The 19,124-nt window shown below is 35.8% G+C and overlaps 1 protein-coding gene across 5 annotated transcripts; it reads left to right on the top strand.

Annotated features, from left to right (window-relative positions):
- Window positions 1–581: 581 nt before the first annotated feature.
- LOC121855476 (2',3'-cyclic-nucleotide 3'-phosphodiesterase-like) lies at window positions 582–18,109 on the top strand. Of its 5 annotated transcripts, none has more exons than XM_042350441.1 (7): window positions 582–700; window positions 4,644–4,783; window positions 8,198–8,535; window positions 9,549–9,670; window positions 9,952–10,216; window positions 10,965–11,130; window positions 11,949–18,109. In XM_042350441.1, the coding sequence occupies exons 2-7, from the start codon at window positions 4,666–4,668 to the stop codon at window positions 12,650–12,652; spliced, it is 1,713 nt and encodes a 570-aa protein (XP_042206375.1). In that variant the 5' UTR covers window positions 582–700; window positions 4,644–4,665; the 3' UTR covers window positions 12,653–18,109. The 5 variants fall into 5 exon arrangements, with proteins under 5 accessions (XP_042206375.1, XP_042206377.1, XP_042206378.1 ...); XM_042350444.1 differs by lacking the exons at window positions 582–700; window positions 4,644–4,783 and adding an exon at window positions 725–898 and having other exon boundaries at window positions 11,949–12,026; window positions 14,008–18,109; XM_042350442.1 differs by lacking the exon at window positions 582–700 and adding an exon at window positions 775–898.
- Window positions 18,110–19,124: the final 1,015 nt, after the last annotated feature.

Below are 19,124 nucleotides of genomic sequence, written 5' to 3'. Positions count from 1 at the left end.
GGTATAACAAACAGTTAACTTTGGGCTTTTAATGTTAGTTCATAAGAGTACACCATTGTCTCCCTGTGGTGTAACTTACGCCACAATGAGTAATACAAGAGGAAACAATACGTATGGTGGTGTTTCAGTGCATCCTGGGCTGGTTTGCTTTATTAGTTTTATATTTTATGATTGGATTATAATTTCTTAAAACTTAGCAAAAGAAGTTTTATTTTATTTTACGACTAATAAATTTAAGATAAATAGACAATTCCTTGGTATGCGTGGTAAAAAAACTACCACATACAAATTTTTTTTTTCACTTGTTTAGCCATGTCAATACTGTATTGTTATTATTATCCACTGTATTTTTCTTACTAAATAAGCTGTGTCAATATCAATATCAGTATCTGTTGATGAATGATTTTCCGTAGTTGATGTAGCACACAGTACAGGTATACAAAAAGTGGCTTTATACTTAAATTATTATAAATTATGACTATCTTATAATTTTCGCCACATGATATAGACATTCTCATTCTTTTTATTCATATTTTTTTTTATTTTATTATAATAACAATTTCAAAGCCTTGACAGTAAGTCGAGACACAGGTAAACAAACCTTGTGTTGGCCGGGTGAGGACAGGAGGTGACGGTGGTGCGCCTAATACGTTTTGTGCACAGAACCAACCTATACGTTTTGTCGTATAACATTTTTTAGGTGAGTAGACACATTTTTATCACGTTCCTCAGTGTGTGGAGTAACAAGTATAGCATAACATCATCATGAGACAGGTGCAGCAAGTGAGGAGGGATCGCCTTCGTCCATATCACCTCCAACCTCGTCTCTATGATAAGGCTCCTGCATGTGAATACTCTGCAGTCGAGTTATGCCCATCGTTTTTTCAACCATTCCTTGGTGATTATCATGTTTTTATTATTGAGTCTTTTTCTGGTGAATTTATAGTAATACACTGGTCTTTCTCTCGCTGTTATTAATATGTATTTCGTAATGTTTAGACAATTATAAGACACTTTTCTAATGTAATATTACCGCCGGAAATTAAGGATAACCGAGATATTAATTGTTTCAATATTATTAGATTTGCTCAGTCACAAGTGTCGCCATGATTTGTTCCCTATGGGCGGAGAAGGTCTGACCGGGTCTGACTAATTACCCAAATGTACCCAAATATAGCCGGAATGAAGTCAAATAATGGTCCAAGATGAATAAATCGGACTGCCAATCACTTCTCGACTAGTATTTGGTGTCACAGTCACAAAAAATTGGTAAACTTAATTTAATCTGAGTTAATAGATCGAGTGCATGTACCTAACTTAACCTAATCTCACGTCGACTAGTATTTGGTGTCACGAAGTCACAAAAAATTGGTAAACTTAATTTAATCTGAGTTAATAGATCAAGTGCATGTACCTAACCTAATCTAATCTAACCTAACCTAACCTAACACAACATAACTCAGATTAAATTAAGTTTACCAATTTTTTTTTACTTTATGACACCAAATAATAATCGAGAAGTGATTCACAGCCCGAATTACGCTTGTACGACCATCATTTGACTTCATTGCGGCTACATTTGGGTAATTCCTCGCTCCCTCGGTACATGCACGCGATCTATTAACTCAGATTAAAGTAAGTTTACCAATTTTTTGTGACTTTCTGACACCAAATACTAGTCGAGAAGTGATTAGCAGTCCGATTTATTCATCTAGGACCATTATTTGACTTCATTCCGGCTATATTTGGGTACATTTGGGTAATTAGTCGGACCCCCTTCAGCCAGTGCTACTTACCTCCGTCTTACTATAAATTGGCCGTTTTACATAACTGTAGGAATGCCTATGCTTTGGTTTGTGTGTTGCTGTACTTGTGGATTTTTTTCAGATATTTTAATATCTGAGAAGGGGGACTGGAATGTTTTCTCTTCTTGATATATTTTGCATTCCTGGACTACCAAATTCTGGACAATTCACCTTAGAAGATAAATGCTTTCTTTCATGTCTCCTAATGTTAGTTTTATGATTTTATGTTTCTCCTGAACATAAATCTACTGCCGTGTCATCTGCCATAGCTCATTCTTTGCGTCTGTTAAGCATGCTCGATGGTACCTTTCATCGATAGGATTTTTATTCTAAGGTGATTATAGATGATACTGTAGCTATTATTTTAGGTGAGGTTATAAAGATTAATTTAGGTAGGTTAGCTGAAGTTGGTTCACTTTATGAAAGATTATTTATTACAATAGTAGCTGGTATGTCATAGACAGGATTTTTTTTATAAATCAGGAGACCTTTATGTAGTAATCAGTTACATTACAAACAAGAAATCAATAATTTGCCAAAGCCATCACACAGTTATTATATAATTTGTATTAAATTACAGAAAATAAAATATGAATTTGGGCTTTAAGAAATATAAAACTAAACTATATATTCAGACAAATAAAATTGAGCAGAACAATAATTCAAGTAACATTGAATTATGTTTCACATTCAGCAATACAATAGAAATTGTTACTAAGACTCGCATGAAATTCTACTGAATGTCCTCTGCAACCTTTGTGAGATCAGGTTCATATTTATTAAAGACCACTTTCACAAGTTCTTTTTTGTGATTACGTATAAGTAAGCTTTCATCAGTACAGCACTTTTTCTTTACATAAGTCTCCTGTCAACAGCAGGTTGAACCAAGCATTTGAAAAACTATGAAATTTACACATTTTATTGTTACCTAATTCACCTTTTTCCCCCAAAGTCCAACAATGATTGCTGTTTTGTGAGTGTGTTTCAGGATATTAACCTGCAGGTCCAGGCAGGGTTGGTTGGACAAAAAATCACATAAATCTGATAAATCAAATAAATCTGATGTAGATATATAAAATCACCAACCCTGGGTCCAGGCACTACAGCTGTGCATTACAAAGATTTTCGTCATCAATATATGGCTGACAATGATTGACCTCGTCTAATTAAACAGAAAAGGATTTAAAATAATGGGAAAAATTTTTTGTAATCTGAATCACAGAAAAACTACCCCAGTGTCTGTGAATACCACCTGTAACTGTAATCATTAAAATAGTTTTGTGTAGACGTGTGTGTGTGTGTGTGTGTTGTCAGCTGCCAAGTACAGTATAATGTTTACCAGTCTCACAAAGTGTGTTAGATAAGGTGTTTGTTGCATCAAGTGTTGAAACAGCCTTATCAACTTAACCGTCATGCTGGATATAAATGGTACAGAAATATGAAAAGATAAAAAAAATTTTAGGTTTGGTTTTGTGGGTTAGATTGGTTCATTTTATGAGCAAATATACCTGAACCTTGGTGGCTGAGACTCACTGGATGTAAACAAAGGAATGATGGCAGTTTGAATCTCCCGGCCGAAGATGAGTGTTCAGGAGGGAAAAATTAAAAAGTATCAGTACGTACTATATTACAGGGAGTATTTTCCCCATCCACTTTTTGGTATTTTCATAAGGTAAAAAACAAAACATTTATTTTCTATAATCTATGGTGAAATGTCCTAATGTTGGTGCCAGTGGTTCAGTACACTAAGTGATGTATAGATTTACCCTTTGCAGTGCATCACAGAATTTTTATGAGATGAAAGTAAACTTTTGTCAAAAAACTTCATCCATAATATTTCAGATGGTGTTTAAAATTATGTCTTCATGTGGGAGCTGAGCAAGAAGTGGATGTGGCTTCATAATAGAGAGATAATTGTGGTTGTTAAATTAAAACTACCCTGGTAATCTATACAGTATAGTATAAGGAAAAAATATTTCCTCTTTCAAATTCAGATTTTAAAATATCAGTAGAAACATAAATGTGGGTATGAGTTTACAGTAGTTACAGTACATTGACTTCCACAAGCTAGCAATCTTTATTATAAAGCCTAAGGTGTAAAATCTGAGAAGAATTAATTTCTTTAGTATTTAATGAATTATGTCATACAGTGTGTCTTGCACACACTCATCAAAATAGGAGAGAGAGGGTACTGATGTGGGCTGCCAAGTAGGTCTCCCAAAGATATTCTGTTGGTTCACTGGCCTAATAGGCCAATGTGCCCTCGATGTCGGGTAACTCTTGCTGATGCAAAATTGTGTACAGGGGGTCCCCTGGTTACGAACGGGTTCCGTTCCTGACGACCTTCCTAAGTCGGAAATGTACGTAAGACGGAACGCTTGTTATGTGCACACCGTACTTACAGAACAACGTTTAAAATCCCACTACTGTATATAATAGCCTAAGTCCTTATATACATTTAAAATCACTTAATTTAAGGGAAAAGAAGAAATATAATGATAAAATACAGTAAATGAAAGTAAAAAATAAGTCATCAGGGAAATAAAATACTGTTCTGTAAATTTAAAGTTTAACCCTGTTCATATTGGCGGACGTTCATAAGTTGGGGACCTCCTGTAGTTTGGAAACATTCCATCCCCATTCTTATCTTTTGTGTATACACTGTGTCTAGCTTTTCAAAAAGAGGTTAAAATTATTTATAAAAAAAAGTGCTTCTGGCAATTAAGTGTTCTTATGCATCAGTCTATGAAAATTAGTTTTGGGTTAATGTACTGTCAAAAAATCAATAGCATAATAATACCTAAGGTTATACTGTACAGTATTGTATATGGTTGACAGCCGTTGAGAGGATTGCAGCACCATGACATGGTTGTGGTGGCGCTGCTGCTTCTGCTGGAAAGACCAAGTGAGGGAGGAGGAGGAGGACCAAGAGGAGATCTGCGCCGCCACCACTACCAACTCCTCAGAGTCAAGCCTTGGTTATGATAATTACAGTTTTGTACTTTAACTCGTGGGCTTTGGGCTGGGTTTGCATTGAGGTGCTCTGATGATAAATGCATCTGTTTTATACAGGAGCTTTGCATCTGCTCTTGTGTTGTCCCTGGCTATGCTGCTACAGTCCCATGCTAATTTATACCTCTACCATTTATGGGCTGATGTATGCCTGATTTTTTCTAAAAACAAATATAAAAACATAATTCTTATAGGTTTAAGTATATACTACTGTACATGTAAAAGCATTAGTTATAATGGTCATATCAAGAGAAATTAGTATAGAACCATTGGCAATATAAGTTGTACTGTAGAAAGACATGAATGGTGGTGGTATACTGTAATAATTAACTATCATACAAACCTCACCACTCCCATGAAAAATGCTGTCATTCCTTAATGCAATTAATGAAATGCTGTAATGTAAGATTAGGCCATGATTAATATCAATACAGGTGTACCGTGCTTAACATTAATACAATATTGTATTGCATAAGGTTAAGTGAGAATTGTCAGACACAGGCCTTGTCCCTCACAACTTTGAATACAGTATGTATGTATGTTACATTTTAGCATCAGTTTTTGGCGAAGAAATATAATTTGTGTACAGTCCTTACCAAGAATACTATAGTGGGTAAACTACTGCATTCAGCAATGGATGTTAGTAATTTGTCAACTACATTACAGTTCAGCAAAGCAAGTGGTACATTTGGCAGAGAGATGTGTTGTGTTAAGCTTATCTGTAGTACAAGGAACATTTTTTAATTTCTTTCTCCTTTGTATGAACAAGCTGTAACTGGTTCTCTTTTACAACATCTAAACTTACCAAATAGAGTTCTGGAACAAATGACAAATGTGTTTCTTAGTGGTGCCAGTGATAGGAAGGGGATGTACAGTACATTCAGGAAACAACAGTGTGTGAGTTTATCTGTTAACTTAGTGACAAGTGGTTTATGGGGTTGAAATTACTGCTGATGCATGATGTTGAGTTGTATAAAGCTACAAGGTAAACCATATTGAAGTACTATATATATATTAGGGTTGTGTTGTGGATGGGGACAGCATGACAAAACATAGCTGGTATAGTTTAGAGAAAATAAATGATAGTGAATGGTGCATGGGACTCTTTGCTATGGGAGGAGGAGCTTGTGAGAGTGGAAAAAAATTCTTGGGGGTGTAATATAAAAGTTATGGAGAAATTCAGTGAACGTCATGTTTCGAAAGGAGTCATTAAGGTGTTATCCCATAAAAAAATCCAGAGGGAACAAGCCATCAAGGTTATACTGTACTGTACTGCATATACAAAGGGATGAATAGAAATAAATTACATTGCTGAAGGAATTAAACACTTCTAAATTCCACAGGAGGTTTGGGTGACAGTATTATGCTGGACCCTCATTTATTTGACAAAAATCTAAAGTAACCAAGTTCGGAATATTTTGACATTATTTGACAATTTCCGAATTTTTGGTATTTGATTATTCGTTCGTTTTCTGTTCATTTTTTAATTTGGACATGCCTTGGCTGCCACAAAGTAATCTATTTATGATTACCGAGCAAACGTGATTTTTTTTGAAATGTACATACAGGTAATGAAGCAGGAGGCGAGGTGACATAACAGTACATTCTGGAAAATTCCAAGAAACTTTTCCCAGAACCCGTAAAACCTCCGGGGAGGAGGGATTTTTTCCGGGTTTGAGAGAGTTGTCTCATTACCTGAGAATCTCTCATTCTCGGCAGTGCTATCCACCAATTGTTCCGGCTAACAGGGATATCACTGTACATGTATCCAACAGGTTTTCATAGATTCAGTGTCCTTGGTTCATGTGTGTTTTGTTGAGCACTAATGTGTTGTGTTGCTGATGCTTGTGTCGTGTTGCTTTTCAGCCACATTTGTGATATGTTGACAAAGGCATGTAAGGGGTAGATGATGCACAGTGAAACCTTCATATAATAGACTTAGCTCTCTGTATAATCCGTTAGTTAGGCATCTAACGGTCTTTCATATTTATATATACCGGTAGTTCATTAGATGGAGGTTTCATATCTAACATACCCTCGATACAACGGACTTTCCTCTCCTTATAGTCCATTAAATAGAGGCTTCACTGTATTGTTTGTAACACCAGTTGATAGAAAACCACTATCTCCCGTGCAGGAACTACCCTCTATCAATACCTGTACAGTACAGTACAGGGTGTTCCAAAAATCCATGGACAACTTTGGATGTTAACAAATTTAGAACTACAAATGATAAAATGTCACTGGTTGTTTTATGTAATACAGAAACTCATAAAGTTCTGTGCACACCATCAATACAATTTGATGTGCACTCTATTTGCCGTGCGCAGGACATTAAGGTGGTACTGTACCCGAGTTCTTGCCATGTTCGGCTCATCATGTTGGTGTCCACCTGTGTGAAGCAGCTGTGATCCAAGCACTATGATCCTGCAGGCTTGCCACATCTTTGACAAACCCCCACAGGAAAAAATCAAGAGGGGTTATGTCTGGTGATCTTGGTGGCTAGGCAGTTGGTCTGCTTTGGCCAATCCAACGACCTTCAAATTTTTTGTTCAGGACAGCTCGAATGACTAAGGCACAGTGAGGGAGAGCACCGTCCTGTTGTAAAATGATTTAGGGTTACAGCTCATCAATCTGTAGACGCCAACAGGAAGTTGAACATGGCAAGAACTTGAGTGCCACCTCTATGTCCTGTGCATGACAGAGTGCACATCAAATTGTATTGATGGCGTGCACAAAACTTTGTGAATTTATGTATCATATGAAACAATTGGTTTCGTTTATCATTTTTAGTTCTAAATTTATTAACAACCAGACTTGTCCAGATCTTTTTGGAACACCCTGTACTGAGCAATGATCACCTGTAAAATACTTTAGAGCACTGCTTTTTTAACCTTAGTTTTGCATTTCCAAGGGACGGGGGAGGTATGCATATCACTCCTAACTTGATGAACATGAAGGGAAAATTCAACATCCTGTAGTACTGTAGTTAAAATAAGACAGACCTAGTGAGGGGAATGTAACCCCTGGAGTCTCACTCCCAACCACCACCCCTGGTGTGTGTCATTCTTGCACAGCAGTTTTATCATCCATATGTAAACAAGCTTCATAACTGTTACTGGTACTGTACCTGTTCTTGTAAATTAAGACTGTATAAGAGACAACTGAATTGTGTAAAATGTAGTTATTTGCAGATATTTAGTCAATATCATTTTATTGTTGTGCAGTATAATACTGTACAGTAGTTGATTTTCTGCAGTATTAAAGCAATTTCATGAGTTGCATTAAGAATCCTAGATTGATACACATATGTTTATGTGTATCATTCATACTGATATTAACACATTTTCTAATTGAATGATATCTGTTTCCATCTGTAGATGTTGCAACAACAGAAGATTCTGTAACTATGGGACAGACAGCAAGCCGAATAAATAATTTATTCCGGCGTAAGTGCTCGGCAACCCCATCACCTGATCATGAAGATGATGCCCAGGTGTCCCAGGAAGACACCACCTTTCTTATCCCTTCTGCTGTTGTTCCATCATACCCACTAGCGACTCCTCGCAGCCCTCTCCGCCGTGGCACCAGGCCTCTCGATTTGTCTGAAATCTCTCCAGCAAGACCTCCCTCAAAGCGACTCAAGGGAGATATCCAGTACTTAGATTTTCCCGTTTTGAAAAGTGATGAAACAATCAAATTTGTTCAAAACAGTAAGGTTAGTATAAACATGCAATTAAATTGGTTCTAAACAATAAGATTAGTAATGTACTTATAGTAAAACAATTAACCAAGCTCTTAAGAGTAATGTTAGTACAATACTGTACTGTACTGTATAGTAAAAAAGTAAGTTTATTTTAAACATGACAGTACAGTATATGTATTAGTACAGTATGTACAAGTATTCTTCAAGTTATGGACATTCACATTAACATAATCTGAAAGGTGTGGAATGATTTTTAAGATGTAGAAGAAAAGTGCTGGTTGATGGTCCTGCGACAGGATTTTGAAGATCTGATGGTTCTTTGTCAGTAACATATATAACCACTCTTCTCGGTGGCTTACTTGAAAACAATAGTGTACCGTACGTGGAGCCGTCAGTTTAATATGACTATGGTAATATTAGTTGCAAACGCTGCTGGTATATGAACACTTTGTATTAATATTATACTAATACAAATAAATACTGTGTACAGTAGATAAAATAATCAAGGTATCCCCCAAACATATACTATAACCGCTTGCGAAAGCCCATTTCTATTAGTGATTTACATACTACTGTATATAGTAATTCCTTCTCATTCATCTACTACAGTGCATTATTTTGTATTAAGTGAAATAGTGGAGGTTGGCAAAATTTATACCCATATTGCTCATTGTTTCCCCCACTTTATATTAACTCTGGACCCCCCAGGAATATTTTCTGTTAATGCCAAATTTTTGTCTACATATTTCAAAACTTGTTTCTTATTTTTTGGAATCCATTAATGTGAATATCCATAACTCTAAGGATACAGTACCTGTAGTGTATTTCATTCTCATGATTCAAAGGGCAAGAAACTTACCATAATTACTGTGTTGACAGTGGTTGAGTAACTATGACATAGTGGATAGATCAAGACCAGAATATGCACACAGATGAGGATCTAGACACAGTAATAGAAGTTTTGTTCAGATACTCCTAAGTAAGAAAGAAACTACATTTTAATAAAATGTATTTTCATTCCTCAGATCATGTTGATTTTGAAGGGCATACCAGGATCTGGCAAGAGTTTCATAGCGCAGAAGATCAAAGAAGTGTATGAAGATGCAGTTGTATGCTCAGCTGATTCTTACTTCATGCGTGATGGAGAGTTAGTAGCCAAAGTTTAATTTTTCCAGTAATGTATGGTAAAATAATAAGTACAGACATACAGTTATTTTGGTATTTGGTTGACATTATGATTGAGAAAAAGTACTTTCTAGATACAAGTTCATCTCAGTGGTCTTGGAAAATTACTTTTTGGAGACAAACGGACAGAAGTAGACCACTGTACCTTTATCAGTCCAAGACATTATTTAGTGTATGCTTAATGTTTTTGTTATACCTATCAACTTAACATTTGGCTTAACCACTTTCCTTCATTGTATGTAGGTACCAGTTTGATAGAGACCAACTGAAGGAAGCACATGAGTTTTGCCAGCACACAGCTAGTGAGGCTGCAAAGGAAGGTCTTCATGTAATTGTCATTGACAATACAAATGTACGCAATTGGGAAATGAAATATTATCTTGATCTAGCTAAGGAGCACCACTACATTCCCTTGGTAATGGAAACTCAAACACCATGGGCAATGGATTCTAGGGAACTTGCACTGAAAAACTCACATGATATCCCACAGAAAATTATTGCTCAGAAGGTAAGTAAGCTAACTGTTATCATCTTGTTGAAAAGATTTTTGAACAAAAAATTACAAATGTTAACACTTACAGGGCAAAGGAAATGGTTAAGTGTGGTCATATTACAAGTACAGTATTTCTCAATCTGTCCTGTACAGGTATACTGTACATTAAACCCTTGTGTACAAAGAAATGTGTATCCCCTTTATTATATAGCCCCAACTTTCATCATTCTTATTTCTCACGAATCTTTTACTGACATCTCCCTGTTGAATAAAGAAATATCTAAATTCCATTAATTTCAAAACCACCTAACCTAACTCAAACTGATCTCGACTAATCTAATCTAACCTAACCTCATTTCATCCAACTGTACACCACCTAATGTACCCTCTGGTATAACCTGACTTCTCTCATAACTTAATCCAAAGCAGTTATAATGCCTAGGATCCTTCAAATTACTTGTTTTGTAGGTATTGGGAGTTGCAGAGTGGAAACCTACTGTAGTTCCAAAACTGTGTTTAGGAATAAACTTTCTGGACAAAAAAAGAGAATTTATATTTGCAAAACATCTCTCAGGGATTTTTTTTATTGAAAAGCTTTCTTGGAGATGGGGAAACAGATTCAGAACACCAATATGGAAGTTTTCCATTTGAGATTTTGGATTTCAATGGACATACTAAGATTTGATGTTTATAGGAAAGATAGTCAACAGATAGCCTCATAAATATTCTTGCAAGCTTAGGAACTTATTTTTCTCCTGACTAGGTCAAATCCTACCAACCAGTCCAACCTATATACTATGGCTGGTTCATTAATGAAGTGGACTCAAAGAAGATTTACTCAATGGGACAAGAATGGCTGCAGCAAATCCTGAATGTAGATGATTTCTTCCAAGACTTCTCTCAGAATACACAACTAGACTCCGGTGAAGGTACTGTACATATAATTACAGCAGCATGATTTACTCGCAAATAGTAGACAGTCCCATTGATATTCTTTGTCTCTAGTGCCATTAATAAGTGGTTGTTACAGCTGAGAATTGTAGTTACCAGTGGGATCTTTAATACTGTAATACAAGAGATCAGATTTCTTTATACAGTGCCTATTAATTGTCCTTGATGACTGGGGTTAAGTTGTGCCTTTCTGCCAATTTATCATCTGTGAAACTCCATTGATAGAGGAACCTAATTTAATACAAAGATTAAATAACAAATAACATGTTTCATAAATTTAGATGCGAGTATAAAGTACACTAGTGAAAAAATAATAAAGCTATTTACTGACTGTAACATTGTATTGTAGATGGTTTGAGAACTAAAACAAATAGATAAGCATGTTCACATGAGGTCAAATTTCTCAAAAATAGGTTGTAACCTTACCCATACACTCGCTGATTGGAAGTGTCCCCTGTTAATATTTTAGAGAAAAAAGCCACTGTACATCTTCCATGACTCGAGGGTAGACCACAATAATACCGAGGGCAGTGAGGAGAACATTATTAATTTGGTTCCCCTAAGAAAGACGGAAATATTTGCCTTGAATTCTGTCTAAATCTTCAGTCAAGTTAATCTGTATTTCAATGAATTTAATGTATATATAATTTAACATAAAAAGTTTTATTAATGATGCCAAATATTAGAGGGCCACTAGTTTATAGTTATAGATAGATAAGTAGATCATCAGTGATGTTTTAAAATAATTCTGTATTGTAAAGGCAGAGTGTAGCACCAACTGTTGTTTGTTTTTCAGAGATATTAAAATTCTTCTCTCTGGATTCTGATGCTGAGGGCAAAACACTCCATGCTACAGCAAAGTTCACTGGGAGAGGTAAACAACATGGTGCAATGGAATATATGAAGAATTCAATTATCAGAAGGGCTATGGGCCAGTGTTTTCAACTACACATTATAGGATTTGTAATTACTCCTAGAACATTTGGAGCGAGATTAAAACTGACGTGGGAGGAATTAGAGTTGTGGGGTAACGATGATAATGAAGACCCTCCTGAGTCTGTATTTCAGCCTGTAGTATCAAGAAAAGATAATGTAAATTGTGAAGAACAGCCACAAGAATTTCCTAATAATATGGAACAAAATGATATAACAAATAAATGTAAAAGGGCTGGTTGTCAGTTAACTTGTAGAGTAGTGGATGCAGAGATTGGAGAGGACAGGTTTCACCCAACATCAGGGAATGGAAGTCGAGCACATTTGACTCTTGCTTATGCCCCTACAGTGAAGCCAGTATGCACAGGTTTTGATTTAATTAGTGCTGTGAAATGTGAACAGAGAGCCTTCAGTAAAGGAATGTCCACTGACAGTCAATTAGAAGATCAAAAAGTGGAAACGTATAATATTCGTGGAGGAGTGTTAAGAAACTATGGTGAAGGCACATGGGTTGTATACCCAGAGAAAGAACTTGTTGTCAGTTCTATGTTTTCAGCATTTTACTGATAAGAACAGTGTTGATGGCACCTGTTGGGTTCAAAATAACAACTTAAATTATTTTGTGATATTTGTGGAGTGGATCTTGAAAGAAGTGATTGGAATACCTAACTCTGTATTCCACCTGTCACACAGTGTTTATTAAGATAGTTTATAGTGACAAGACTCTGCAAAGCTCATAACACATATACCATATTGATGCAGTATTACTCTACAGTTGTTTTCAATTAACTTACGGTATGTGTTTTCTCTTTACTTTTCTTTTATTTATTTATTTATTTTTAATAATTTTATCTTCATGACACTGACTACTTAATAAGACTTAGTAGTACTGTGTCATAATCCAGATAAATCATTTTTGGAATAATATAATTTTAAATGATTTCTGGTGTCCTGATGAGTATGTCAATCTATTTTTCTTCATTTTCCTAAAGAAAAATGTTATGTATGTGTGTGTGTGTGTATTTGATTGTACTCCAGGGTAGACTATAGTATACAGTATATGTATAGGGGTTAGAATTGTCATGTGTGGTATGAATATCCAGTTTAAGGGTATCGAGTTTTTCAAGAAATATCACTGACCGAAATTGTCCATCTGTTTGATGTGTCATTCCATGGCCACTCAAGTATTTTGTGTAAACAATTTGCATCTGTGGGAAAATAGTTACTTTAGTTGAAATTCCAGGCATCCCTTACTTAATGGATGTTCGAGATCCAAAAATTTACTTATACTTATTTTGGTCCAAGCAAAAATTCAAATTGCCCCTCTCCCTCTCCCTACCAGTCTGAGGTGTGAGCTATGTTTTGGTTATTTATCAACTCATAATATCGGGTAGATTTACAAAACTGTCTTCTTCTTTTTTTTGCTTAGTTACATGCACACATAACCTTAAATACATAATGTCCTAGAAAAGTATAGGAAATAACTATCATAAGGTCAAAAACATAAAAGGAAATAAACATTTCTTTGTGTGCAAGAGTAGGAGGGGAGCAGTGTGGGAGCCCCGTTGCTAAGGGTTGGTAGAGGCAGCATCCTAGCTGGGCTGCATTGTTATGGCAAGGCCACACAGCCAGTTTCTATGCAAATGGCAATTGTGGTAAAATTTCATTTACCTTTCCATAATGGTTTTAGTTGCATATTTTCATCTAAATAGTACTGGTATTTTATTAATGTTTTTAATGTGTTAGGTAGTAAATTACAGTACCTGTAGTTGTGTACTATTTTTTATTTTATTTATTTTTTTTTTTTTTCATGAATCGATTTCATGTTTTGGGGTTTTTCTTGTCATTTGAGGATCTGAACCCTATTGTTCCCATATATTCTATGATTCAAAATATGAAAATTCACTTAATGTTTTTTTCAGGAACGTAACCCATTCGTTAAGCGAGAGATACCTGTATATTAAAATATGAGTGACTGCATCTTTAGGAAAGCTAATCTTTGCATCACAAGATATAAAGGATTACAGAAAGATAGAAACAAATGGACATTGTAAATCAGTGACCTCTATATTTGAACTTGACATTGTCACTCCCAAGAGGAATAATCTCTAAATACAAACATCTTGGTCCTAATTTTTCGACATGAAGAACATGGAAAGACACAAAAAAGTGGATGGAAATGTCTCCATTGCATTGTCTGTATTGAGGATGAAAAGGGTTTTATAGATGTTCTGTCTTCAGATCTTATTGTAAAATTATATTCATCGTTGATTTTGTTGAATGCTAAATTCTTATACGTACCAAAAAAGGTTATTTTTAAGTACAATTATTGTCTGCACTGTAATGACAATGCTCACACTGTACCTGTTGATCCATATACTGCTGTATGAGCCTTACAGAGTCTTATTCACACACCACATCCATACACATCACAAAATCTCTGCTAACTCAGCCATATAAACACTTCACTTATCATCTCCTTTCACCTTTAATATACAGTGTTGTATTTATACAAGCAATATTTTAAGGTGGTTCAGTGTACTGTTTCATCTGTCTTTTATTGTATTAGAATGAGGTAACACTCATTATGGTGTTTTACATAATGCAAAATTTGCTCTGTTGGAAAAATGCAGTAAACAGAACTGATAAACATTTTTAGGCAGATGACACAAACCAAGAGAACCTAAGCAATACTTCCTTAGCTTCTTGTTTAGGTTATTAGTTTGTGTTGCCTGAAAGATAGATGGCTTAACAGTCCTGTTTGTTGTACAGTACTATTCTAACAAGTGCAGTACATCTTTACTTAAGAACCTGTCAAGGTCACTTGTCACATTTTATTATTTCTAAACCATTAACCAAGTTTATTAAATTGGTTATCAAATTATTTTTAAAGAAAAAATATGTGAATTTGCAGGTTTTTAAAATTAGTACATATTATACTACAATACTGTACTGTACTTAGGTTTCTCATTATTTTATACAATGGTTTCTATGGTCATAATTTTTTTGTGTTTATGGAATATAAATTCATTGTTTTTATTTGGTTAGGAATACTGGAGAGGGTTTCTAAGTACTGTACAGTATTGATATAATGTAAACATAACCCTCTTTTTTCCATTTTATGTTTAAAAACTGAAGTAGTGTACTGTACTGTAATATGTAATTGTTATTGACCCTCATTCTAGTTGGCTGATTTTCTGAAATGCACAACCTTTGTTCTGAGAATTTTAGTGTGACTAATCATTTGTAGAGAACTAATGATTTCAAAACCACCTGAGATCCTGTACAGTATTCTTTTAACATCCCATAATTTATATATTTTTCCCATGTTTATGGAGATTATAATGAATGTAAATCTTTCTTTAATTTTTTTTTATTTAACACAGTATCTCGTCTATGAAATATCAGTTAAAACTTATAAATATTCTATTGGTGGATGTTTTAATGATATAAAAGACAATACTGTATTTTTATAATGTGTACAACATGTTTGCATTAATAGATGAAAGATAACAGAAATAGCAGCAGTCCCTCCCAGGTGTAAGTGAACCCAGTGTTGGTTATGATGGTCACTCAAAACTGTTTGTCCTGGTGGTGACTATAGGAACTAACAGTGTCGGTCCTGGTGGTGACTATAGGAACGAACAGTGTTTGTCCTGGTGGTGACTATAGGAACTAACAGTGTCGGTCCTGGTGGTGACTATAAGAACTAACAGTGTTGGTCCTGGTGGTGACTATAGGGACGAACAGTGTTTGTCCTGGTGGTGACTATAGGAACTAACAGTGTTTGCTCTGGTGGTGACTATAAGAACTAACAGTGTTGGTCCTGGTGGTGACTATAAGAATAAGCAGTTATATAGTACAATAATATTTTAGGATGTTACTGGAGAACACTTTTGTGCCTCAATACCATATACTGTACTGTCAGGACTTTGTTTTGCTATAGAGAAAGATTTGTGGCCTTGGGCATCCACTGGGCAGAGGGGTGGGGTGGGGGGGGTGCCAGTTGCCCTTCTCTGGATCAAGTCTGTTACTGAAGGGGTAGACTTTAATCTTTAACCTTACCACTCACTACCTGAGGACCTTAATACAGATATCTTCAGATAGACTCTTTCTCTCTTTTTCACAGCCAGTGTATGCTCTTAAGTGTAACATATAACCTTCCCCCCCATTTACCTCTGCTGGGTAGGGGCCAGACATAGATAGGAACACTTACTGTAGTTCTGTTATATATAAATTGGCAGTCACTTGACACTACCATGGCATCGTGTGAACTTACCCGTATATTATATCCTTAAAGAGTGTAGGGATGCTCAGTTCTCCACATCACACTGTACAGTATTATGGTAAATTACCTTCCTCCCAGTCTTTTATCCCACCCCAATACCCAATTTTTTGGCCCTAATAACCTACCATAATCAGAAAACTTGCACAAAAATTAACACTTACAGCACTGCAGGCAAAGGATAAGGATAATTTAAGCTTGTGGTGCCATGTGGTAGTTGTCAGAGGTGATGGGGGGCCCCCGCTCACTGCACTACAGTACAATTCTGTAGTGTAAGCCCTTACAGCACCAACTTTAAACTTTATTATTCACTTAAACACCGCTGTTCATGTACTGTGTACTGGTTAAATTCTCAATGCAAATGAAATAGGACTTTGCACAAAATATGTAAAAATAAGTAGTCACTGCAGGTGGGTATCCTCTCAATAGGCCTACCAACTCATAACTGGGCATCATCATATCTCGGAATATTGTGAGTTATGTAAGAAATAATTACAAAATAATTTACTACCACTCAAGAGTATATCAAATTACAAGTTCCAGCAGATGCCCATATTTGTGGCAGATACTGCTCTAAAATTGGAGTATTGTACCTAGACTATGGATGAATTGCACACATATCAGATTGGGACAAGACCCATACTGTACAATGGAAACTCCAGTTTGGGTATTGTTGCAACTTCTTAAGTGTTCATATTTAGTGGGGTACAGTACTTTGTATCCAGAAAATGTAGTTGACTGTATTATACATAACTGCATTGAAAAGAATGAATGTGCAGAAACCAAGGATAGCAATGAAATGGTATATCTATAAACTATTACTGTACTGAAATTAATTCATAAAATCCTCTTAATATCAAACAGTAGAGTTTGAGATAACTTTTATAACCACTTGTTCAAAGCTTTCTTTTGTCATACTGTAGTATGTTAAATAGTTCCCAGAGGAGTTTTTATGCTTTTTTTCTTGTTCTTTTTAAGTTTGTGTTTTGAGTTGTTCTGAGTACTAAGACTCACTTAGGATTATTTATTTGTTCTGTGGGGTACCATAACTTGAAGAAATTATTTTATTGTCCAGAAGTTATGATGTTGCTGGGAAAATAGGGCTGTGATTAGCTGTAATCTGTAAGATTGATCTCAATATTTCTCCTTCAATTTTCAACTAACAATGCCCATTGAATTATATAGGTTTCCCCTTTTTTGTACTCCATGTTGTAATTATTTAGAACATCTAGGTATGAAAGAAGATAGAGGAGACCTTGTATAAAGAATGGGAAGCTTGTCCAACAAGGGGTCACAGCTCAAGGTTGAAGAAGCAACAAGTCCTGAAAACTGTTAGGGCAAACTTTTTTGGAGTGAGAGTTGTGAAATCGTGGAACAATCTGCCAGTGAGTGTTGTGACGGCACCGAGTGTGAGCTCTTTCAAGACCAGACTTGACCAACACTGGAGCAGGTTCAGATGCATTCAGGAGCCAGTGCATGCCCAGTACCCGCCATCAGCGCATAACAGAGACTGACCGACTGCCCCAGCGGCTAACGAGGCGATCAGTGGTGAAGAGGATAAAAGACAATAATACAGTACAGTATACAGGTACTGTATTGAATTTTTTTGGTACTTTTTATGGTTCTGCTTTTGTAACTGTGCCAGAATAACAAGTTTTTTGTGATAATTAAATCAGCCTTTCTATACAAATGCAGTGATTCTGTACATTTGTACAATAAAGATAAAAATGGCACCTGTATAAACTTCATCTTTTTATCCTAAAACCCAGACACATGCAGTACTTATATATGTCTTTTTTAGCAGTAGAAATTATCCTGCCATCTCCTAATTAACTAACTCCCAAAGTGTTCATTTTAGATCTGAAATCATATACCTATAGTCATTACATTACATCCTCCTCTACACTGAATATACAGTTGCTCGTAAAATAATTTTCCAATTGTAAAATTGACAATGAGCCTGTTCTTTGTGCTGCAACATACTGTACGCTTATGCAAATATAGATTTATATACTGTAAACAGTACTGTACAAGTATTCCCGTTCCACGATATTTCGCTTTAACAATGGTTAGGTAATTAAGATGTAAAAAATCCATATGAGGGATGATCATTGTTCAGCCAACGTGGACGCATCACTCTTCACTTCAGCTACTGTCTACCCATACGGCCACCAGGCCCACTACAGGACCAAAGTTTGTTCCATGATGATCGCACATGACCAACATAGTGTTGGTCAATGATTATCATTCAGTATCAGTGCTGTTACTTATTGTTTGTTTTTTTGTTTTGTTTTTACCTCAGAGTGAGAGGACATCGCTACCATTCACATTGTACTTTGTTTTGTCGACTGTGAAATGATTTTTGTTGTTTTTTGTGACTGTAAAGTGTTTTGCTTCTGTTGTTGTGAGCAGTGTTGGCTGCAATAATGTTATCGTTCGCTCTGTTTTTGTGACTGAAGTGAGCAGTGTAACTTTGAAAATGTCTGGGAAGGCCAAGGCACCCAGGAAAACCATGTCTCTGGAGGTGAAGCTTGACATTGTGAAGATGAGACTTCCCAGGGGCTGTGTGGGAGTCAGAATGACGTGTTCACTCCACCTACAAGAGTCCCCTTAGCCTCGAAGGGGACATGTGATGACGACCAGGCTTGTTGTTAATGATGTGGTGAGTGTTGTTTAATTGTATTTAAGTAAAGTATTACTGTAGATTTTTTTGGGGGGTATACATGTGGGTGTCCAACTGGCTGTGAATGTATC

The sequence above is a fragment of the Homarus americanus genome, unplaced genomic scaffold (assembly GCF_018991925.1).
Source record: "Homarus americanus isolate GMGI-L3 unplaced genomic scaffold, GMGI_Hamer_2.0 scaffold48406, whole genome shotgun sequence".
Taxonomy (NCBI): Eukaryota; Metazoa; Arthropoda; class Malacostraca; order Decapoda; family Nephropidae; genus Homarus; species Homarus americanus.
This window is presented reverse-complemented; position numbering and strand designations above follow the sequence as displayed.